This window comes from Zalophus californianus, chromosome Y (assembly GCF_009762305.2).
Source record: "Zalophus californianus isolate mZalCal1 chromosome Y, mZalCal1.pri.v2, whole genome shotgun sequence".
Taxonomy (NCBI): Eukaryota; Metazoa; Chordata; class Mammalia; order Carnivora; family Otariidae; genus Zalophus; species Zalophus californianus.
The window spans coordinates 2,729,958-2,754,789 of NC_045613.1; the positions used below are offsets into that span (position 1 = coordinate 2,729,958).

At 38.1% G+C, this 24,832-nt stretch overlaps 1 protein-coding gene across 5 annotated transcripts in view; it reads right to left on the reverse strand.

Moving 5' to 3' along the window:
• The window catches only part of LOC118356612 (cullin-4B-like), a 156,308-nt gene that overhangs the window by 29,424 nt on the left and 102,052 nt on the right, over positions 1–24,832 (reverse strand). For 4 of the 5 annotated variants that reach the window (XM_035725878.1, XM_035725879.1, XM_035725877.1 and 1 more), the window contains 2 exons: positions 23,500–23,605; positions 23,258–23,430 (listed from right to left, as the gene is read on the reverse strand). In XM_035725878.1, the coding sequence (XP_035581771.1) occupies positions 23,258–23,430; positions 23,500–23,605 (279 nt within the window). Of the gene's footprint in view, positions 1–23,257; positions 23,431–23,499; positions 23,606–24,832 lie in introns of those variants that run through there. The other variant, XM_035725880.1, reaches the window with a different exon arrangement.

Genomic DNA, 24,832 nt, shown 5'->3' on the forward strand with positions numbered 1-24,832 from the left:
TGGTCAACTCATCTTTGACAAAGCAGGAAAGAATGTCCAATGGCAAAAAGACAGTCTCTTCCACAAATGGTGTTGGGAAAATTGGACAGCCACATGCAGAAGAATGGAACTGGACCATTTCCTTTCCCCACACACAAAATAGACTCCAAATGGTTGAAAGACCTAAACATGGGACATGAGTCCATCAAAATCCTAAAGGACAACACAGGTAGCAACCTCTTCGACCTCAGCCGCAGCAACTTCTTCCTAGAAACATCGCCAAAGGCAAGGGAAGCCAGGGCAAAAATGAACTATTGGGATTTCATCAAGATAAAAAGCTTTTGCACAGCAAAAGAAACAGTCCACAACACCAAAAGACAACAGACAGAATGGGAGAAAATATTTGCAAATGACATATCAGATAAAGAGCTAGTATCCAAAATCTATAAAGAACTTATCAAACTCAACACCCAAAGAACAAATAATCCAATCAAGAAGTGGGCAGAAGACATGAACAGACATTTTTCCAAAGAAGACATCCAAATGGCCAACAGACACATGAAAAAGTGCTCAACTTCGTTCGGCATCAGGGAAATCCAAATCAAAACCTCAAGGAGATACCGCCTCACACCAGTTAGAACGGCTAAAATTAACAAGTCAGGAAACGACAGATGTTGGTGGGGATGAGGAGAAAGGGGAACCCTCCTACACTGTTGGTGGGAATGCAAGCTGGTGCAACCCCTCTGGAAAACAGTGTGGAGGTTCCTCAAACAGTTGAAAATAGAGCTATCATACGATCCAGCAATTGCACTACTGGGTATTTACCCCAATGTTACAAATGTAGGGATCCGAAGGGATATATGCACCCTAATGTTTATAGCAGCAATGTCCACAATAGCCAAACTGTGGAAAGAGCCAAGATGTCCATCGACAGATGAATGGATAAAGAAGAGGTGGTATATATACACAATGGAATATTATGCAGCCATCAAAAGGAATGAGATCTTGCCATTTGCAACGATGTGGATGGAACTGGAGGGTGTTATGCTGAGTGAAATAAGTCAATCAGAGAAAGACATGTATCATATGACCTCACTGATATGAGGAATTCTTAATCTCAGGAAACAAACTGAGTGTTTTTGGAGTGGTGGTGGGTGGGAGAGATTGGGTGGCTGGGTGATAGACATAGACATTGATAGTATGTGCTATATTGAGCGCTGTGAATTGTGCAAGACCGTTGAATCACAGATCTGTACTTCTGAAACAAATAATGCAACATATGTTAAGAAAAACGAAAAAGGAGAAGATAGCAGGAGGGGAAGAATGAAGGGGAGTACATCTGACGGGGAGACGAACCATGAGAGACGATGGACTCTGAAAAACAAACTGAGGGCTTTAGATGGGAGGAGGGTGGGGGAATGGTTAGCCTGGTGATGGGTATTAAAGGGGGCACATTCTGCGTGGAGCACTGGGTGTTATGAACAAACAATGAATCATGGAACAGTACATCAAAAACTAATGATGTAATGTATGGTGATTAACATAAGAATAAAAAAATCCTATTATAAAAAAAAAAAAACCTGGAGCAAACATCATACTCAATGGTGAAAAACTGAGAGCTTTTCTCTTAAGAACAAGAAAAGGAGCCCACTCTCACAACTTTAATTCAACATAGTACTGGAAGTCCTAGCCACATTAGTTGACAACAAAAAGAAATAAAAGTCATACAAATTGAGAACTTCCACTATTTGCAGATGACATAAAATACTATATACAGAAAACTCTAAAACCTCCACCAAAAAAACTAAAACTGGTGATTGAATTAAGAAAAGTTGAATGATACAAAACCAACTTACTGAAAATATTGTGTTTCTATACACTAATAATGAAGCTGGAGAAAAAGAAATTAAGAAAACAATCTCACTTACAATTGCATGAAAAACAACAAAGTACCTAAGCAAAAATGTAACCAAAAAGAACAATACCGAAATACATGTGAAAGATCTGTACTCTGCAAACTAAAAAACACTAATGAAAGAAATTGAAGATGACTTAAAGAAATGGATAAACACTCTATACTCATTGGGAGAACAAATATTCTTAAAATTCTAAACCATCTACACATATAATGCAATCCCTATCAAAATATCAATAGCATTTTTCATAGAACTGACACAATCCTAAAATTTGTATGAAACCACAAAGACCCTAAATAGAAAAGCAATCTTGAAAAAGAAGAACAAAACTGGAGGTATCACAATTCCAGACTTTAAGTTATATTACAAAGGTGTAATAATCAATACAGTAAGGAAATGACACAAAAATAGACACACAGGGACACCTGGGTGGCTCAGTCTTTTGAGTTCCAATTCTTGATCTCAGCCCAATTCTTGACCACATGGTTGTGAGTTCAAGTACTGAGTGAGTTCAAGCCCACATTGGATGTGGAGCCCACTTAAAAAAAACAGACACACAAATCAATGGAAAAGAACAGAGAGCTCAGAAATAAATCCACAACTATGGGTCAATCAATCTTCAACAAAGGAAGCAAGAATGTGCAATGGAAAAAAGACAGTCTCTTCAATAAATTGTGTTAGGAAAACTGGCCAGCTACTTGCAGAAGAATAAAACTAAGCCATTGTTTTTATGAACCACTTTCTTACCCAACACAAAAAAATAAATTAAAAAGATTAAAGACCTAAATGTGAAATGTGAAACCATAAAAATCCCATAAGAGAGCACAGGCTTTCCAGATATCTCTCCTGATTCAAGGAAAACAAAAGCAAAAATAAATTATTGATACTTCATCAAAAGTGTCTTAAAAAAGCCTTCTGCACAGTCAAAGAAACAATTAATAAAATCAAAAGTCAACCTATCAAATAGGGAAAGACAACCTATTTGCAAATGACATATCTGATAAGGATTAGTATCTACAATATATAAACCCAATACCCAGAAAACAAATAACAAAAGAAAAACCAGCGAAAAATGGGCAGAAGACACAAACAGACATTTCCAAAGAAGACATACAGTTGGCCAACAGACACATAAAAAGATGCTCAACATCACTCATCATCAGCGAAATGCATATTAAAATTACAATGAGATATCACTTCACACCTGTTAGAATGGCTAAAATGAGTAACACAAGAAATAGTAGGTGCTGCAAGGATGTGGAGAAAGGGAAACCCTCTTGCATTATTGGTGGGAATGTAAACTGGTGCAGCCACTCTGGGAAACAGTATGGAGGTTTCTTAAACAGTATGGAGACTCCTTAAAAAGTTAACAGTTGAACTACCCTATGATCCAACATTTGGTATTTACCCAAAATGCAAAAACACCAACTCACAGACACTCATGCATCCCTATGCTTTTTGAAGCCCTAACCACAGCCAACCAATAACCAAAGCCACCCAAGTGTCCATGGATACATGAATGGATAGAGAAGATATGACACACACACACACACACACACACACACACACACACACACACACACAGAAGTATTATTTAGAAAAAAAAGAATAAAATCTTGCTATTTGCAACATTTATGGAGCGAGACAAATATCATAGATTTCACTCATTTGTGGAATGTAAGAAACAAAACAAACAAGTAAAATGAAGAAAAAGAGAGAGAGAGAGAGAGGTAAACCAAAAAATAGACTCTGAACTACAGAGAATAAATTGATGGTTTACTAGAGGCAGGTTTGGGGGGGATCGGTGAACTAGGTGATGGGCATTAAAGAGCACACTTGCTGGGATGAGCACAGGGTATTGTATGGAAGTGCTGAATTAATATACTGTATACCTGAAACTATTATTACACTATATGTTAACTAACTGGAACTGGAAGTTAATAAAAAAATGTTTCGGAAAACTAGATATTCACATGCAAAAGAATGAAAGTAAATATTTATCTTAACCCCCACACAAATATTACCTTAAACTGAATTAAAACCAGAAAACAAACCAAAGACAAACATACAAACAAAAACTCCTAGAGGAAAACAGAAGGAAAGCTTCAAGACCCTGGATTTGGCAAAAGGCACAGGGTAAAAGCAGAACAGACAAATGTTACTACATTAAACTTAAAATTTTTGGACATCAAAGGATAAAATCAACAGAGTGAAAAGCATCCTACAGAATGGGAGAAAATAGCTGCAAATCATATACATACAATGCATTCATATATCAGAAATAATAAAGAATTACTCCAATTCAACAACAAAAATATCAAATAGTTCAAATTTTTAAAAATAGGTAAAGTGCTTAAATTCACATTTTTTTCAGTGATGATATGAAAATTGCCATAATGCATGTAAAGAGTTGTTCTGGTGGAGGAGTTAAGATGGCAGAAGAGTAGGGGCATGCAGAGTTTGGCTCATCCCTCAAACACAGCTAGACAGTTATCAAATCATTCTGAACACCCAAGTAATCTACTGGTCTGAGGGAACAAAAACTGCAAGTCTACAAGTAGAAAAGCAACCACCTTTTGGAATGTAGGAGGTGCAGAGTCGACTTGGGGGAGATACACCTTTGGATACAGTGGCAGGGCGGGTGCCCTGCTTAAGGGGGCTACCACAAAGTATTATAAGCAGCAGAGCACAAAATAGAACTTTTAGAAGTCTGCTAACATGGTGCTCAGGTGATAAAGCCGGGAGGAATCCGAGGAGTGAGAGGGTCGTCTGAGGATCACCTGGGTCACAAGAACAGGTGGTGCCAATGTGCTGTGCTGTTCCCAGGCACAATAGCAGGGAAGTCAGCTAAGAACACTGGGTATTGGCACCAGCTTTCTGCTCTACTTTGCTCTAAACTGCTAATTGCTGCACAGTTGAGCAACCACTTTCCTGAGACATCCTACAAAGGCAAAAGTGCAGGAGACCTTCTCCCAGAAGAATAGTGCAAGTCTGCATCATGGGAGACCCTAAAATTTGAAGTTTTCAAACTCAATCGCACACCAGATAAAAGCCTTGGACACAGACAGGTTGAACACAGGGTTCTGACAGAAACCAGGGACACAAGTAGGGTGATTGATTGTTCTTCTGTAAGGGCTCACTGAAGAGTGGAGGGCAGACTTTCAACTCTAGGGTTAGAGAACAGGTACTACCATATTCACCCCATCAGTGCTGAAAACCTTCAAGGAGCAAAACACCACCACCTACCAAAGATTAGAGCTGCATATACCAAGGCACATCACCCTGCACTATGGAGGCACATTTCCACTGAAATAAGTCACCTGAGAATCAGTGTAGCAGGCCCCTCCCCTAGAAGATCAGCACAAACAACTCTCTCACACCAAGTCTACTGATCATAGAGTGCTGCAACGTTTCAGAGGTAGGGGAAATAGGATCTAATTTCCTTATTTTTATTATTTATTTATTATTATATTTCCATTTATTTTTATTTTTTCATCCCTTTATTATTTTTATTTATACATAAATATATCTTATATATAAATTTTATTTTTTGTTTATTTTCAATTTTATTTAATTATTTTATTTTATTTTTTAATTTTATTATTTTAATTTATTATTTTATTTTATTATTTTATTTTCTTTCAATCTAGATTCTTTTTTTAAAAGATTTTATTTATTTATTTGACAGAGAGAGACACAGCGAGAGAGGGAACACAAGCAGGGGGAGCGGGAGAGGAGAAGCAGGCTTCCCGTAGAGCAGGGAGCCCGATGCGGGGCTCGATCCCAGGATCCTGAGATCATGACCTGAGCCGAAGGCAGATACCAATGACTGAGCCACCCAGGCACCCCTCAATATAGATTCTTTTAACAAACAGACCAAAACACACCAGGGATCTAGTTTTCTTTTTCTTTCTTTCTTTCTTTTTTTTTTCTTTCTTTCTCCTTTTCTTTTCTGGACAAAATGATGAAATAGAGAAATTCACCCCAAAGGAAAGAATAGGGGTTGCCCTCACAGGCAGGGATTTAATCAATACAGATATAAGAAAGATGTCTGAACTAGAATTTAACAACAATTAAAGGGATACTAGGCTTGAAAAAAGCATAGAAGACACTACAGAGCCCTCACTGTAGAGACAAAAGAACTCAAATCTAGTCTGGCTGGAATTAAAAATGTTATAATAAAGAGGCAGTGCCCAGTGGAGACCATAAAAATGAGGATGAATGAAGTAGAAGAGTAAATCGGTGATCTAGAAGAAAAATTAAGGAAAATAATGAAGTTGAAAAAATAGAGGAAGAAAGGTAGGATCACAAAAGCAGACTTAGGGAACTCAGCAACTTATTAAAACGTAGTAACATTCATATCATAGGAGTCCCAGAAGATGAAGAGAGAGATAAAGGGGCAGAAGGTTTTGAGCAAATTATAGCTGAAAACTTCCCTAATCTGGAGAAGGACACAAACATCAAAATTCAAGATACACAGAGAACTCCCATTAAATTCTCAAAAGCCAACCCCTGCCAAGGCATATCAAAGTCAAAATCAGAAAATATACAGACAAGGAAAGAGTCCTGAAAGGAGCAAGGGAAAAACAGTTCCTAACCTACAAGGGAAGGCAAATCAGGTTCACATCAGAACTGTCCCCATAAATTTAGCATGCAAGAGAGTGGCAGGATATATTCAATGTGCTGACTGGGAAAAACATGCAACCAATAATACTGTATTCAGCAAGGCTGTTATTCCGAATAATGGAGAAATAGTTTTCTGACAAACAAAAACTATGGGAGTTTGTGACCCCTAAACCAGCCCTGCAAGAAATTAAAGGGGAACTCTTTGAGTGAAGAAAAAATACCGAAAGCAACAAAGACTAGAAAGGACCAGGGAAAATCACCAACTCTGCAGGGAACAATGGCATCGAATCCCTATCTTTCAATAATCATTCTGAATGTAAGGACTAAATACTCCAATCAAAAGAGACAGGATAGGGACACCTGGGTGTATCAGTTGGTTAAGTGTCTGCCTTTGGCTCAGGTTATGATCCCAGGGTCCTGGGATCGAGTCCCATGTTGGGCTCCTTGCTGAGCAAGGAGCCTGCTTCTCCCTCTGCCTGCCTCTGTCTCTCTCTCTCTGATAAATAAATAAAATCTTTAAACAAAAGAGAGACAGGATATCAGATTGAATAAAAAAAGCAAGATCCATCGCTCTGTTGCTTACAAGAGACACATTTTAGACCTAAAGACACCTGCAGATTGAAGGTGACAGGTAGGGAGAGGTGAGGGAAGATGGTGGAAGATTAGAGGACCCATATTTCATTTAATCCCTTAAATTCAGCTAGATATCTATCAAATCATTGTCAACACTGTGAATTCAACCTGAGATCTAAAAATATTTACTGCAATTCTACAAATAGAAAAAGCAACCATGTTTTGCAAGGAGGAGGTATAGAGATGTGAATCTGAGGGGATATATTTGAAGAGAAACGGTGGCAGGGAGTGAGCCTCCATAAGCCAGTACCAGAAAGTGATACAGCAGTGGAGCACAAAATCAGAACTTTTAGAAGTCTGTTCCTGTGAGGGACATCCCTGCCTGAAAGGTGCTCAGGTGGCAAAGTAGGGCAGAATCCTAGGTGGAACAGTGTGATCTTTAGATCCCCAGGGTCACAGAAAGAATTGGGGTGCCTGAGTGAGGCAGAGTTCCTAAGCACCACAGCAGAAAAACAGGTTATAATTAGCAAGGCCTGAAGTGGTCTCTGAGATAGGTGTTGCTATAAACTATGAACTGCAGCACCATTGGGCAACTGCTTTCCAAGAAGGGGCCCAACAAATGACAACCACTGGGAGATCCTGCTCCTTCCCCTGGGAGGGGGATTGGCGCAGGTGCACACAAAATCAGGCAACAGTTCCCCGAGGAGGGGCCCAGCCAGTAGCAGGGGTGCAAGAACAGCAACCCTCCCTCTCCTGGGAGATTGGTGTGGGTGTGCACTCAGGAGCCTGTGGAGTTTGGTACACCCAAAAGGGACTGACTCTTTTCCCTGAGGGTGCACTGAAGAATGGGCCCATGAATCTTCAGCTCCAGAGCTGGAGACTGGGGTACTGCCATTTTTATTTTATTTTATTTTTTCATTCTCTAAAGCTTCGAGAAAGGCATTCAGGGAATGAAGGCCACATAGAACAACCCGAGGCAGCATACACAGAGCCTGTCTCCCTGGCAAAGGCTGGTGCAACTCTGCCCAGGCAAAGACACTTGAGAATCAGTGCAACAGGCTACTCTCCCAGAAGACAAGCAGGAACACCAGGCAAATACCAAGTTTATGGATCACTAAGAACTGAAAAACTCCTGCACTAGGGGAAATAGTATATAGAATTTGATGTTTTTATCCTCATGATTCTTTAAGTTTTTCAGTTTAAAATGTTCTCTTTTCTTTTTTTCCTTTTCAACTATTTCTTATCAACTCTTTGTTTTTATGTCTTTTTAAAATTTCTATTTTTACATTTACATTTTATAGCTATATTATTCATTTTTCCTTCCATTCACTGTATTTAATTCTGATTGTGTGTGTTTTTTTTTCCTACACAATTTTCGGATTTAGTGTCTTCTAACAAACAGACCAAAATATACCCAGGACCATGTGCATCACCCTGTTTGTCCATCTGTGAGATTATATTCCTTTTTCCCTATTTTTTTCTTTCTTTTCTTTCTCTTTTTTTTTTTTTTTTTTTTTTTTTGGCTTCTGACCTACTTGCATTTGTCTAGTGTATATTTTGCTGGGCCATGGTTGGTATTTTTTTATTATGTTCTCTTGTTCATGTATTCTTGGGACAAAATGACTAGAAAGAGAAAAAATGAAGAAAGAGAGATTAATACTCTTGCACATAGATCTAATCAATATGGATATATGTAAAATTCAGAATAACAATCATAAAATCACTAGCTTGGCTTGAAAAATGCATAAAAGACATTAGAGACTCCCTGGGTGCAGAAATAAAATCTAATCAGGCTGAAATTAAAAATACTTAAACTGAAATGCAGTCTAAAATGGATGATCAACTAGTATAAATGAGGCAGAAAAGAGTCAGAGATATAGAGATATATCAAAATGATGGAAGGAAGCTGAAGAAAAGAGAGAAAAACAATTAATGGACCATGAGGGAGGAGAGGCTTCAAGAAATCGGTGATACCATAGAGTGAAACAATATTAGAATAATTGGGGTCCCAAAGGAAGAAGAAAGAGAAAGAGGAACATATAGTAAATTTGAGCAAATCATAGCAGAGATTTTCCATAATCTGGGAAAGGAAGCAGGCACTCAAATCCAGGAGGTACAGAAAACACCTTCAAAATCAATAAAAATAGATCAACACTCCGACATATAATAGTGAAGCTTGCAAATCTCAGAGACAAAAGAGAAAATCCTGAAAGCAGTAGAGACAAGAGGTCCTTAGTGTACAGGATAGGAACATTAGACTGGCAGCAGACATATCCACAGAGACCTACCAGGCCAGAAAGGATTGACATGATATATTCAGAAAGCTAAATGAGAAAAACATGCAGCCAAGAATATTTTATCCGTCAAGGCTCAAATTCAAAATGGAAGGAGAGATAAAGAGCTTCCAGGACAACAGAAACTAAGAGAATTTTTGATCACTAAGCCAGCCCTGCAAGCAATATTAAATCATTTGTGTTTCTATACACTAAAAATGAGACAGAAGAAAGTAAAATTAAGGAATCAATCCCATTTACAATTGCACCAAAAACCACAAGATACTTAGGAATAAACCTAACCAAAGAGACAAAGAATCTGTACTCTAAAAACTACACAACACTCATAAAGAAACTGAGGACGACACAGAGATGGAAAAACACCTCATGCTAACAGATTGGAAAAATAAAAATTGTTAAAATCTCTATGGTTCCCAAAGCAATCTACACATTCAATGCAATCCCTATCAAAATAACCCTGATTTCATAGAGTTGGAACAAATAATCCTAAAATTTGTATGAAAACAGAAAAGACCATGAATATCCAGAGAATGTTGAAAAAGAAAAAGAAAGCTGGTGGCATCACAATGCCTGATTACAAAGCTGTAATTATCAAGAAAGCATGGTAATGACACAAAAACAGACACATAAATCAATGGAACCGAATAAAAAACCTAGAAATGGACCCTCAACTCTATGGTCAACTAATTTTTGGCAAAACAGGAAAGAATATCCAATGGAAAAAGGATAGTCTCTTCAACAAGAGGTGTTGGGGAAATTGGCTAGCCACATGCAGAAGAATAAAACTGAACCATTCTCTTAAACCATACACAAAAACAGACTCTAAATGGATGAAAAACCTCAATGTGAGATAGGAATCTATCAAAATCCTAGAGAAAAACACAGGCAGCCACCTGAGACTGTGGCTGCAGCACCTTTTCGCTAGATATGTCTCCAAAGGAAAGGGAAACAAAAGCAAAAATGAACCACTGGGGCTTCATCAAGATAAAAAGCTTCTGCACAACAAAGGAAACAGTTAACAAAAGTAATAGGCAACCTATGGAATGGGAGAAGATATCTGCAAATGTCTTACAGATAAAGGGCTATCCAAGATCCATAAAGAACTTACCAAACTCAACACCCAAAAAACAAATAATCCAGTCAAGAAATGGGCAGAAGACATGAACAGACATTTCTCCAAAGAAGACATACAAATGCCTAACAGACACATGAAAGAACACTCAACATCACTCATCATCAGGGAACACAAATCAAAACCACAATGATATATCACCTCACACCAGTCAGAATGACTAAAATTAATATGTCAGGAAACAACAAATGTTGGCGAGGATGTGGAGAAAGGGGAACTCTCTTACACTGTCAGTGGGGATGCAAGCTAGTACAGCTACCTTGGAAAACAGCATGGAGGTTCCTCAAGAAGTTGAAAATAGAGCTACCCTATGACCCAGCAATTGCACTACTAGGGATTTACTCCAAAGATACAAATGTAATGATCTAAAGGGGACCTGAACCCTAATGTTTATAGTAGCAATGTCCACAATAGCCAAACTATGGAAAGAGTCCAGATGTCCACTGACAGATGAATGGATAAAGATATCTTATTATATATAGTGGAATATTAATCAGCAATCAGATAGGATGAATACTTACCATTTACAGCAGCAGGATGGAACTGCAGAGTATTATGTTGAGGAGAAAGAAGTCAATCAGGGAAAGACAATTATCATAATGTTTCACTCATATGTGGAATATAAGAAACAGTGCAGAGGATCATAGGGGAAGGGAGTGAAACCTGAATATGATGAAATCAGGAGGGAGAGAAACCAAAGAGACTCTTTAAGTATGGGAAAAAACCTGAGGGTTGCTGGAGGGGAGGTGAATGGAGGAATGGGGTAATTGTGTGAAAGGCATTAAAGGAGGGCACATGATATGATGAGCACTGAGTGTTGTGTACAACTCATGAATTATGGAACTCTACATGTGAAACTAATGATGTACTATACCTTGGCTAATTTAATTTATATTAAAAAATAAAAATAGATGTAAACTAAATATAAATGTAAATCAAATATTATAAATATAAATACAAAGAAAAAATGAAGTGAGAGGATGGAGAACTATTTATAGTGCTAATGGATGTCTAAAGAAAGCCCATGTAGGGGTGTCTGGGTGGCTCAGTCATTGGGCATCTGCCTTCAGCTCAGGTCATGATCCCAAGGTCCTGGGATTGAGCCCAGCATCGGGCTCCCTGCAGGGAGCCTGGTTGTCTCTCTCCAATGTCCCCTGCTTGTGTTCCCTCTCTCACTGTGTTTCTCAATGTCAAATAAATAAATAAAATACTAAAAAAAAGCCCATGTAGCAATACCTATATCAGAGAAGCTATATTTTAAACAAACTCTCTAACAAGAGATGAAGAAGGGCATTGTATCATAATTAAGGGGTCTATCCACCAAGAAGATCTAACAACCCTAAATTTGCATGCCCCCAACTTGGGAGCTCCCAAATATATAAATCAACCAATTACAAACATAAAGGAACTAATAATATAATAATAGGAGGGGGCTTTAACATTCCTCTTATAGCACTAGACAGATATTCTAAGCAGAAAATCAATAAGAAAACAATGGAAAAAAAGGAATGATGGCGGAGGAGTAGGGGACCCTATTTCAACTTGTCCCAGGAACTGAGTTGGATATCTAACAGACTACTCTGAGCACCCACAAAACCAGCCTGAGATGTAAGAACATCTGGATCTCTACAAACAGAATATCGCAGGCGGTTGGTTTTGAGGTACGAAGTGCAGAGCCCTGATTCCGAGGGCAGATATCAGAGGATAAATGGCAGAGGGAGGAAGCCTGTCCGTGGGGATCCTACACCACCAGTGAGTGACAGCCTCATGCGCTGGGGACAGGGCACAGACTAGCAGACTGCTAGCAGCGGGGAAAGGACTTTAGGGCAGCCCCCCCGGGGGGGGGGATCCCAGAGTGGGGGGGTTGCAATGTGAACTGGGAGCAACTGCAAGTTTTAGAAGTACAAAGGGCAGAGACATGCTCTGACGTGGAGGCAAGACTGGAGGCCCTGTGGAGGGGTGCATAACCCAGAACGCTGCAGTTTATAGCAGCACGGACAGAAATGGAGACGGTGTGGCCTGGAGAACTCACTGAAGAACAGACTGCAGGCTCTCTGCTCTGAGGCAGGGGGTTGGAAATGGTCTCTTCTGCTCTGACTCAAGGAAGGATGCAAAAAGCTGCCAGGGAAAGCCACCAGTGAACAAAAGCCCCAAAAACTGAGTCCCGCTGAGCCCATCCCCCGCCACAGGGGGGTAGGGCAACTCCACTCAAACAGGGTTGCCTGAGTAACAGTGCAGCAGGGTCCTCACCCAGAAGACAGGCTGGGAAAACAAGAGGCCAGCAACCCTAAGGTCCCTATAAAACAGGTGCATCTTGCTTGGGTTCTGGTCAATAATTTGGACCCTATACATTCCCTCAAACACCCATCAACAGAATGACTAGGAGGAGGAAAGCCCAAAATAGAAAAGACTCGGAGATTATGACTTATGCTGCAGATTTACAAATGGATGAAGATATAACCAAGATGTCGGAGGTGGAATTGAGGCTACCAATTTTGAAGACAATCGCTAGAATGGAGAAATCAATTAATGGCAACACAGAGTCTCTAAGAGCAGAAATGAAAGCTGAATTGGCAGTACTTAAAAATGCTATCAATGAGATCCAATCCAATCAAGATAATCTAACAGCTAGGGTAAGTGAGGCAGAAGAATGAATCAGCGACCTGGAAGAAAACATAATAGATAAAAAGGGAAAAGAGAAGGCCAGGGAAAAACAATTCAGAATCCATGAAAATAGAATCAGAGAAATAAGTGACACCATGAAGCATTCCAATGTCAGAATAATTGGAATCCCGGAGGGAGTGGAGAGAGGACAGGACTAGAAGATGTATTTGAGCAAATTGTAGCTGAGAACTTCCCTAATCTGGGGAATGAAACAAACATTCACATCCTAGAGGCAGAGAGGAACCCTCCCAAGATCAAGGAAAACAGGCCAACACCCGGCATGTAATAGTAAAACTTGAAAATCTGAGAATCCAGGAAACCATCTTAGGGCAGTTAGGGGGAAGAGATTCCTTACATACAGAAGGAGGAACATCAGAATAATGTCAGACCTATCCACAGAGACCTGGCAAGCCAGAAAGGCCTGGGAAGACATATTCAGGGTACTAAATGAGAAGAACATGCAGCCAAGAATACTTTATCCAGCAAGGCTATCATTTAGAATGGATGGAGAGACGCAGAACTTCCACGACTGGCAAAAACTGAAAGAATATGTGACCACTAAGCTGGCCCTGCAAGAAATATTAGGGGGGGGGGTCCTACAAAACGAGAAAGACCCCAACAGTGATAAAGATCAGAAATTTACAAGAACAATCTATAAAAACAATGTCTTCACAGGGACATGACAATTAAGTCATATCTTCCAATAATCACTCTCAATGTGAATGGCCTAAATGCTCCCATAAAACAGCACAGGGCGGCAGATTGGATAAAAAGACAGGACCCATCCATATGCTTCCTACAAGAGACTCATTTTGAACCTAAAGATACATCCAGACTGAAAGTGAAGGGATGGAGATCCATCTTCCATGCCAGCAGACCTCAAAAGAAAGCTGGGGTAGCAATTCTTATATCACACAAATTAGATTTTAAACTAAAGACTGTAATTAGAGACACATAGGACACTATATCATTCTTAGAGGGTCTATCCAACAAGAAGATCTAACAATTGTAAGTATCTATGCCCCCAACATGGGAGCAGCCATCTACATAAACCAACTCTTAACAAAAATTGTCATACTGATAACAATATGTTCATTGTAGGAGACCTCAATAATCCACTCTCAGCAATGGACAGATCATCTGAACAGAAAATCAACCTGGAAACAAGAGCTTTGAATGATACACTGGACCAGATGGACCTCCTAGATATTTATAGAACATTCCACCCTAAAACAGAATACTCATTCTTCTCGAGTGCACATGAAACTTTCTCCAGAATAGACCACATACTGGGTAACAAATCAGGTCTCAGCTGATACGAAAACACTGAGATTATTCCTTGCATAGTTTCAGACCACAATGCTTTAAAACTGGAACTCAATCACAGGAAAAATATTGGCAGGAATTCAAACACTTGGAAGCTAAAGACCACCACTCTGCTCAAGAATGTTTGGGTCAACCAGGAAATCAAAGAAGAACTTATACAATTCATGGAAATCAATGAGAACGAAAACATATTGGTCCAAAACCTATGCGATACTGCAAAGGCAGTCCTAAGGGGGAAATACATAGCCATCCAAGCCTCACTCAAAAAAAAAAAAAAAAGAAAAATCCCGAATTCACCAACTAACTCTACACCTTAAAGAACTGGAGAAAAAGCAACAAATGATGTCTAAGCCATGCATTAGAAGAGAAATAATTATAATTAGAGCAGAGATCAATGAATTAGAAACCAGAAATACAGTAGACCAAATCAACAAAACTAGAAGTTGGCTCTTTGAAAGAATTAATAAGATCAATAAACCACTAGCCAGACTTAACCAAAGAATAAAAAAAGGACCCAAATTAATAAAATTATGAAGGAAAGGAGAGAGATCACGACTAACACCAAGGAAATAGAAACAATTATTAGAAATTATTATCAACAACTCTATGCCAATAAACTGAGCAATCTGGATGAAATGGAGGCCTTCCTGGAAACTAAAAGCTGCCAAGACTGAAACACGAAGAAATTGACAACCTGAATAGGCCAATAAACAGTAACAAGATTGAAGCAGTGATCAAAAACCTCCCAAAAAACAAGAGTCCAGGGCCTGATGGATTCCTTGGGGAATTCTACCAAACATTCAAAGAAGAAATAATACCTATTCTCCTGAAGCTGTTTCAAAAAATAGAAACAGAAGGAAAATTTCCAAACTCATTCTATGAGGCCTGCAGTACCTTAATCCCCAAACCACGTAAAGAACCCATCAAAAAGAATTTCAGACTAATATCCGTGATGAATATGGATTCCAAAATCCTCAACAAAATCATAGCTAATAGGATTCAACAATACATTAAAAGGATCATCCACCATGACCAAGTGGGATTTATCCCTGGGATGCAAGGGTGGTTCAACATTTGCAAATCAATCAATGTGATAGAACACATTAATAAGAGGAGGGAGAAGAACCATATGGTCCTCTCAATTGGTGCAGAAAAAACATTTGGCAAAATACAACATCCTTTCCTGATTAAAACTCTTCAGAGTATAGGCATAGAGGGAACATTCCTCAAGTTCATAACATCCATCTATAAAAACCCACAGCAGATATCATCCTCAATGGGGAAAAGCTGAGAGCCTTTCCCTTAAGATCAGGAACATGACAAGAATGCCCACTCTCGCCACTCTTGTTCAACATAGTACTAGAAGTCCTGGCAACAGCAATCAGACAACAAAAAGAAATAAAAGGTATTCAGATTGGCAAAGAAGAAGTCAAACTCTCTCTTTTCACAGATGACATGATATTTTATGTGGAAAACATGAAAGACTGCACCCCCAAATTACTAGAACTCATACAGCAATTCAGTAATGTGACAGGATACAAAATCAATGCACAGAAATCAGTTGCTGTTATACACTAACAATGCAACTGTAGAAAGAGAAATTAGAGAAACTATGCCATTTACAATAGCACCAAAAACCATAAGATACCTTGGAATAAGCCTAGCCAAAGAGGTAAAGTATCTATACTCTAGGAACTACAGAACACTCATGAAAGAAATTGAAGAAGACATAAAAAGATGGAAAAATATTCCATGCTCATGGATCAGAAGAATAAACATTGTTAAAATGTCTATGCTACCCAGAGCAATCTATACCTTCAATGCCATCCTGATCAAAATTCCAATGACATTTTTCAAAGTGCTGGAACAAACAATCCTAAAATTTGTATGGAATCACAAAAGACCCCGAATCACCAAGGAAATGTTGAAAAAGAAAAACAAAGCTGGGAGCATCACGTTGCCCAATTTCAAGATATATTACAAAGCTGTGATCACCAAGACAGCATGGTACTGGCACAAAAACAGACATCTAGACGAATGGAACAAAACAGGGAACCCAGGTATGGACCCTCAACTGTATGGTCAAATAATCTTCGACAAAGCAGGAAAAAACATGCAATGGAAAAAAGACAGTCTGTTTAATAAATGGTGCTGTGAAAATTGGACAGCCACATGCAGAAGAATGAAACTTGACCATTCTCTAACACCATTCACAAAGATAAACTCAAAGTGGATGAAAGACTTCTATGTGAGACAGGAATCCATCAACAACCTAGAGGAGAACATAGGCAATAACCTCTTTGACATTGCCTACAGCAACTTCTTTCAAGATACATTTCCAAAAGCTAGTGAAACAAACATTTTTGCTAAATGAACTTTTGGGACTTCATCAAGATAAAAAGCTTCTGCACAGCAAAGGAAACAGTCCACAAAACAAAGAGGCAACCCACAGAATGGGAGAAGATATTTGCAAATGACACTACAGATAAAGGACTGGTATCTAAGATCTATAAAGAACTTCTCAAACTTAACACCCAAAAAACAAATAATCAAATCAAAAAGTGGGCAGAAGATATGAAAAGACACTTCTCTGAAGAAGACATACAAATGGTTAACAGACAATGAAAAAATGTTCATCATCATTAGCCATCAGGGAAATTCAAATCCAAACCACATTGAGATACCACCTTACACCAGGTAGAATGGCAAAAATGGACAGGGAAAGAAACAACAAATATTGCCAAGGTTGTGGAGAAATGGGAACCCTCTTACACTGTTGGTGGGAATGCAAGGTGGTCCAGCCACTTTGGAAAACAGTGTGGAGGTGCCTTAAAAAATTTAAAAATAGAGCTACCCTATGACCCAGCAGTTGCACTGCTGGGTATATACCCCAAAGACACAGATGTAGTGAAAAGAAGGGCCATATGCACCCAATGTTCATAGCAGCAATGTCCGCAATAGCCAAACTGTGGAAAGAGCTGAGATGCCCTTCGACAGACGAATGGATAAAGAAGATGTGGTCCATATATACAATGGAATATTACTCAGCCATCAGAAAGGATGAATACCCAAGTTTTGCATCAACATGGATGGGACTGGAGGAGATGATGCTAAGTGAAATAAGTCAAGCAGAGAAAGTCAATTATCATATGGATTCACTTATTTGTGGAACATAAGGAATAGCATGGAGGACATTAGGAGAAGGAAGGGAAAAATGGAGGGAAACTGGAGGGAGAGATGAACCATGAGAGACTATGGACTCTGAGAAACAAACTGAGGGTTTTAGAGGGAAGGGGGCTGGGGGATGGTTAGCCCGGTGATGGGTATTAAGGAGGACATGTACTGCATGGAGCACGGGGTGTAATACAAAAACAATGGATCGTGGATCACCAAATCAAAAACTAATGATGTATTGTATGGTGACTAACATAACAACAACAACAAAAAAAAAAACAATGGCTTTGAAATACACACCAGACTTGATGCACATAAGAACATTCAGAACATGTCATCCTAAAGTGGCAGAATCACATTCTTTCTGAGGGCACATGGAACATTCTCCAGAATAATCACATAATGGGTCATAAATCAGCCCTTAACAAGTACCAAAAGAATCAAGATCATACCGTGCATACTTTCAGACCACAATGCTATGAAACTTGAAAAGTATAAGAAAAAATTTGGAATGACCATAAATACTTGGAGATTAAAGAAAATCTCCCTAAAGAATGAATGGGCCAAACAGGAAATTAAAGAAGAAATTGAATAATACATGGATGTGAATGAAAATGAAAACATGACAGTGGAAAACCTTTGGGATGTAGAAAAGGCAGTTCTAAGAGGGAAGTATATAGCAATAGAGATACCTCAAGACACAAGAAAAGTCTAAAACACAAAACATAACCTTAACGTGTAAGTAAAGGACCTAGAAGAACAGCAAATAAAGTGTAAAGGCAGCAGCAAAAGGGAAATAATAAAGATTAGAGCAGAAATAAGCGATATAGAAAGAATAAAAAACCAGTAAAATAGATCAATGAGACTTAGAGTTGGTTCTTCAAATGAATTAATAAAATTGATAAACCCCTAGGCAGACTTAACAAAGAAAAGAGAAATGACCCCAAAAATTAAATCACAAATGAAAAAGGAGGGATAACAACCAATACCACAGAAATACAAACAATTAAAAGAGAATACCATGAAAAATTACATGCCAACAAACTGGGCATCTGGAAGAAATGGACAAATTCCTAGAAATGTACAAACTACCAAAACTGAAACAGGAAGAAATACAAAATTTGGATAGACCCATTACCAGCAAAGAAATGGAATCAGTAATCAAAAATGTCCCAACAAACAAAAATCCAGGGCCAGATGGTTTCCCAGGGGAATTCCGAAAGACATTTAAAGAAGAGTTAACACCTATTCTTCTCAAACTGCTTCAAAATACAGATGTAAAGGAAAATTTCCAAATTCATTTTATGAGGCCAGCACTACCTTGATTGCAAAACTAGACAAATATGCCACCAAAAGGAGAATTACAGACCAATAGCCCTGATGAACATGGATGCAAAAATTCTCAATAAAACACTAGGAAATCAAATTCAACAGTACATTAAAAGGATTATTTGCTATGATCAAGTGGGATTTATTCCTGGGTTGCAAGGATAGTTCAATATCCACAAATCAATTACTGGACAGATTAATAAAAAAAGGATAAGAAGCACATGATCCTTTTCAAAAGATTCAGAAAAAGCATTTGACAAAGTACAGCATCCTTCCTTGATAAAAATGCTCAACAAAGTAGGGGTAGATGGAATGTACCTCAACACTATAGTGTTGGGCCATATTAGAAGGGCCATATATAGAAGACCCAGAGCTAATCTCTACCTCAATGCGGAGAAACTGAGACCATTTCCTCTACGTTCAGGAAAAAGAGAAGGATGTCCACTCTCACCATTAGTATTTAACATAGTACTGAAGTCTTAACGTTGGCAATCAGACAACAAAAAGAAATAAAATGCCTCCAAATCAGGAAGGAAGAAGTCAAGTTTTACTGTTTGCAGATGACATGATACTCTAGGTAAAAAACCCAAAAAGACTCCACCAAAAAATTGCTAGAACTTATAAATCCAGCAGAGCTGCAGGTACAAAATCAATGTGCAGAAATCTGTTTCATTTCTCTACAGCAATAATGAAACAGCAGAAAAGAAATCAAGGAATTGATCCCATTTTCAACTTCACCAAAAAACAAAACAAACAAACAAAAAAACACCCTAGAATTAAACCTAACTAAAAGGGTAAATAATCTGTACTCTGCTAACTATAGATCATGTATGAAAAAAATTGAAGGGGACACAAAGAAATGGAAAAGAATTCCATGCTCATAGACTGGAAGAACAAACATTGTTAAAATGTCTATACTTCCCAAAGCAATCTACACATTTAACACAATCCCTATCAAAATTTATCAGCATATTTTATAGACCTAGAACAAACAACCCTAAAATTTATGAAGCCACAAAAGACCCCAAATAGCCAAAGCAATCCTGAAAAATAAAAACAAAAATAAGGCATCATAATTCCAAATATCAAGCTGTATTACAAAGCCGGTAATCATCAAAACAGCTTGGTACTGGCACAAACCCAGACACACAGATCAATGGAATAGAAGAGAGAACCCAGAAATAGACCAACAACTCTATGCAGACCAACAAAGCAGAAAGAATATCCAATGGAAAAAGAGAGTCTCTTCAACAAACAGTGTTGGGAAAACTGGGCAGTTACATGCAGAAAAATGAAACTGGACCATTTCCTTACACCATACACAAAAATAAACTCAAAATGGATGAAAGACCTCAGTGTGAGACAGGAATCCATCAAAATCCTAGAGGAGACCATAGAAACCTCTCTGACATCAGCTGTAGCAACTTCTTATTAGGTGCTGAGGAAAGGGAAATAAAAACAAAAATGAAAAAAAAAAAGCTTCTGCACAGTGAAGGAAAGAATCAACAAAGCAATCTATGGAATGGGAGAAGATATTTGCAAAGGATGTATCAGATTAAGAGTTAGTATCCAAAATCTATAAAGAACTTATCAAACTCAACATCCAAAAAACAAATAATCCAGTTAAGAAATGAGCAGAAGACATGAATAGGTACTTTTCCAAAGAAGACATACAAATGGCTAACAGACACAGGTTCAAAAAAGATGCTCAGCCATGAGGAATTCTTAATCTCAGAAACAAACTGAGGGTTGCTGGAGTGGTGGGGAGTGGGAGGGTGGGGAGGATGGCTGATAGACATTGGGGAGGGTATGTGCTATGGTGAGCGCTGTGAAGTGTGCAAGACTGTTGAATCACAGATCTGTACCTCTGAAACAAATAATACATTATGTTAAAAGAAGAAGAAGAAGAAGAAGAAGATAGCAGGAGGGGAAGAATGTAGGGGGAGAAATCAGAGGGGGAGACGAACCATGAGAGACTATGGACTCTGAAAAACAAACTGAGCATTCTAGAGGGGAGGGGGGTGGGAGGATGGGTTTGTCTGGTAATGGGTAATTAAGGAGAGCATGTACTGAATGGAGCACTGGGTGTTATATGCAAACAAGAATCATGGAACACTACTTCAAAAAGTAATGATGTAATGTATGGTGATTAACATAACATAAAAAATGGAAAAAAAGATTTAAAAAAAAGATGCTCAGTCATCACTTGGCATCAGGGAAATACAAAGCAAAATCACCACGAGATGCAAACTCACAGAAGTCAGAATGGCTAAAATAAACAAGTCAGGAAATGACAGATGTTGGAGAGAATGTGGAGAAAGGGGAACCCTCTTACACTGTTGGTGGGAATGCAAGCTGGTGCAGCCACTTTGGAAAACAGTATGGAGGTTCCTCAAAAAGTTGAAAATAGAGCTACCTACAACCCAGCAATTGCAGTCTTTGGTATTTACCCAAGAGATTAAAAATACAGATTTGAAGGGGTATGTGCACCCTGATGTTTAGAGAAGCATTATCAAAAACAGCCAAGGTATGGAGAGAGCCTAAATGTCATCAACAGATGAATGGATAAAGAAGATGTGGCATAGGGGTGTCTGCATGGCTCAGTTGGTTAAGCGACTGCCTTCAGCTCAGGTCATGATCCCAGGGTCCTGGTATCAAGCCCTGCGTCGGGCTCCCTGCTCAGTGGGAAGCCTGCTTCTCCCTTTCCCTCTGCCTGCTACACCACCTGCTTGTGCTATCTCTGTCAAATAAATAAATAAAATCTAAAAAAAAAGATGTGGCATATATACAATGCAATATTACTCAGCCATTAAACAAATGAAATATTCCTATCTGCTAGGATGTGCATGGGGCTTAAGTGTATTATGCTAAGCAACATAAGTATTGTATTATGCTAAGCAACAGAAGTGTTCACTTGTATGTGGAATTTAAGAAAGAAAACAGATGAATATATGAGAAGGGTGGGGAAATGGAAAAAGGGAAACACACCAAAAGAGACCCTTAAGTATAGAAAACAAACTGAGGGTTGATGGAGGGAGGCGGGTGATGGGTATTAAGGAGGGCACTTGGGGACACCTGGTTGGTTTGGTCAGTTATGTGTCTGACTTCAGCCAGGTCATTATCTCAGGGTCCTAGGATTGAGCCCTCACCAGCCCCTTCCAGCTCACTGGGGAATCTGCCTCTCCCTCTCCCTTTGCCCCTTCGCCAAGTGGTGTGGGTGTACTTTCTCTCTCTCTCAATTAAATAAAATCTTAAAAAATACAAAAAGAAGGCACTTGTGGTTAGCACTGGATGTTGAATATAAGTGATGAATCAGCCAATTCTATTCCCAAAACCAATAATGCACTGTATGTTAACTAAAATTTAAATAAAAAAGTATTCAACAACATTAATCTCTACAGAATGCAAATCAAAATGATAATGAGATATCACTTCTCCCTAGTAGAATGTCTGCTATGATAATAATAATAATAATAATACATGCAGAAAATAAGGTTTGCCAAATACAAGAAGAAACTAGAACACTTCTGCAATGGTAGTGGTCTATAAAACTGTGCAACTCCTATGGAAAATAGTATAGTGGTTCCTCAAAATAAATTAAAATAAAATTACTATATGATCCAGCACATCCACTTCTGGGCATATGTCCAAAGAATTGAAAGGAGAGTCTCAAAGTGTAATACTAGTATAGCCTTGTACACCCAAACTCATAGCATCAGTATTCAAAATAGCCAAATGACCATGAATGGATGAAAGGATAAAAAAATGTGACATATTCATATAATGAACATTTATTTGTTATAAATGGAAAAAAATCCTGTTACATGCTATCGCGTGTACGAAATTTTAGGACATTATGCTAAGCCAATTAGGCCAGTCACAAAAAGACAAATACTGTATAGTTCTACTTATATAAGTTACCAAAATTAGTCACATTCATAGAGGAAAAAAAGGTAAAACTGTTTACCAGGACTGGGGGTAAGAAGAAAAGAGGAGTGTTCTTAAAGACAGATTTTTTGTTTTTTAAAATGAAAAAGCTTTGGACATCCACTGCACCACAGTGTAGATATATTTAATATTACTGAACTATCCACTTCAAAATGGTCATGATGGCAAATTTTATGTGTTTTTACCACAATAAAAAAAATATACTGTTATAATTATTGCTGATCCAAAAGGCAAAAGACTTACAAAAGGTGTCAGAAAATTAAAAAGAGACATTAAGATAAAGAGGAAAAAAATACCGTTTCTTTCATCTGGATTTGATTGATCTTTATCTTGAAGAGTTTGTGTTTGAATTCCTCATTACAAAAAAATTTGTCACCATCTTCCACATCTTTGCCCTTGGGATTTTTGATGAGAACTCTAGCTCTGCCACAAGCTAATGACTGTAGAGTTCTTCTTAGTTCTCTATCCTCTGAATGAAAAAAACAAATGCTTAGAATTTTTTAAATCACAGATTTAAACAATTACAATCAATACTTACCTACTCCAGTAGCCACCTTAATTTCTTCTAAGCTGAACTGATCTCCTTCATTAAACATCAACAGCACCAATGTTTGGAAAAGGGTCACCTGAAGTTCTTTTTTGCCCTGTTAGAAACAATATCATATTAACTTACAGAAAAATAACACTTTATTAATGACTCAGGTATGATTTTAGCTACATAAAATACTGTATATGTTGTATTTAAAATAATGTAATTTGAAAGATAAGTCCTGTGGAAATCAAAATAGAGCTAAAAGTAGGTGAATATTACTAGAAAATAATAGAATTTTCTATTTCCACAAATAAAACACACATTCCACCTTAAACCTCAAAACACATTGGATATCAAAAAAAAAAAGAAAAATATTTGGGTAATTATACTCATCATCAGGTAATTCACGTTAACATAACTCTGGCTAAATAATTTCCCAATTGCTTCTTTCAGTTACCATTCACTGACAGTAATTATGAAGATTATAAAATTGTACTTCTATTTTAGATCATTCAAAATATTAAACTGAAATCAATTAAATACTTAAATGTAAGATTTGCAAGCTTTAAACATAGGGGAAAAAACTCCTTGACACTGGTCTTGACAACAACTTTTTGGATATGATACCAAAAAAAATAAATAAGCAAATAGGACTACGTCATAATAGAAGGTTTTTGCACAGGAAAGGACATCAATTTACTCATTCATTTCAACAAAATGAAATGCATCCTACAGAATGGGAGTAAATATTTGCAAGCCATCTATCTGATAAGGGGTAATATCCAAATATATAAAGTACTCATACTACTCAAAAAAGAAAAAAAGCCAAAATAAAATCAAGCAAAGGGGAAGCCTGGGTGGCTTAGTTAGTTAAGCATCTGTCCTTGGCTCAGGTCATGATCCCAGGGTCCTGGGATCTAGTCCTGCGTCAGGCTCCCTGCTTCACCCTCTCTGTCTGCCATTCCCCTGCACTTGTTCTGTCTCTCAAATAAATAAAGAAAATCTTAAAAAAACAAACAAAGTGCCCCAATAATCATTTTTTTTCCAAAGAAGATATGCAAATGGCCAAAAACTACATGAAAAGGTGTTCAACATCATTAATCATTAGGGAAACTGAAAATAAAACCAAAATGGAAGTTTCTTGTAAAACTAAAAATAGAACTATCATATAATCCAGCAATTCCACTTCTGGGTTTCTCTTTGAAAGAAAGTAAATCACTATGTCAAAAAAATATGTGCACCCCCATGTTCTTTGCAGCACTATTTACAATCGCCATGACAAGGAAGCAACCTAAGTGTCTATGAAGAGAAAAATGTATAAAGAAAATGTGACAGATTA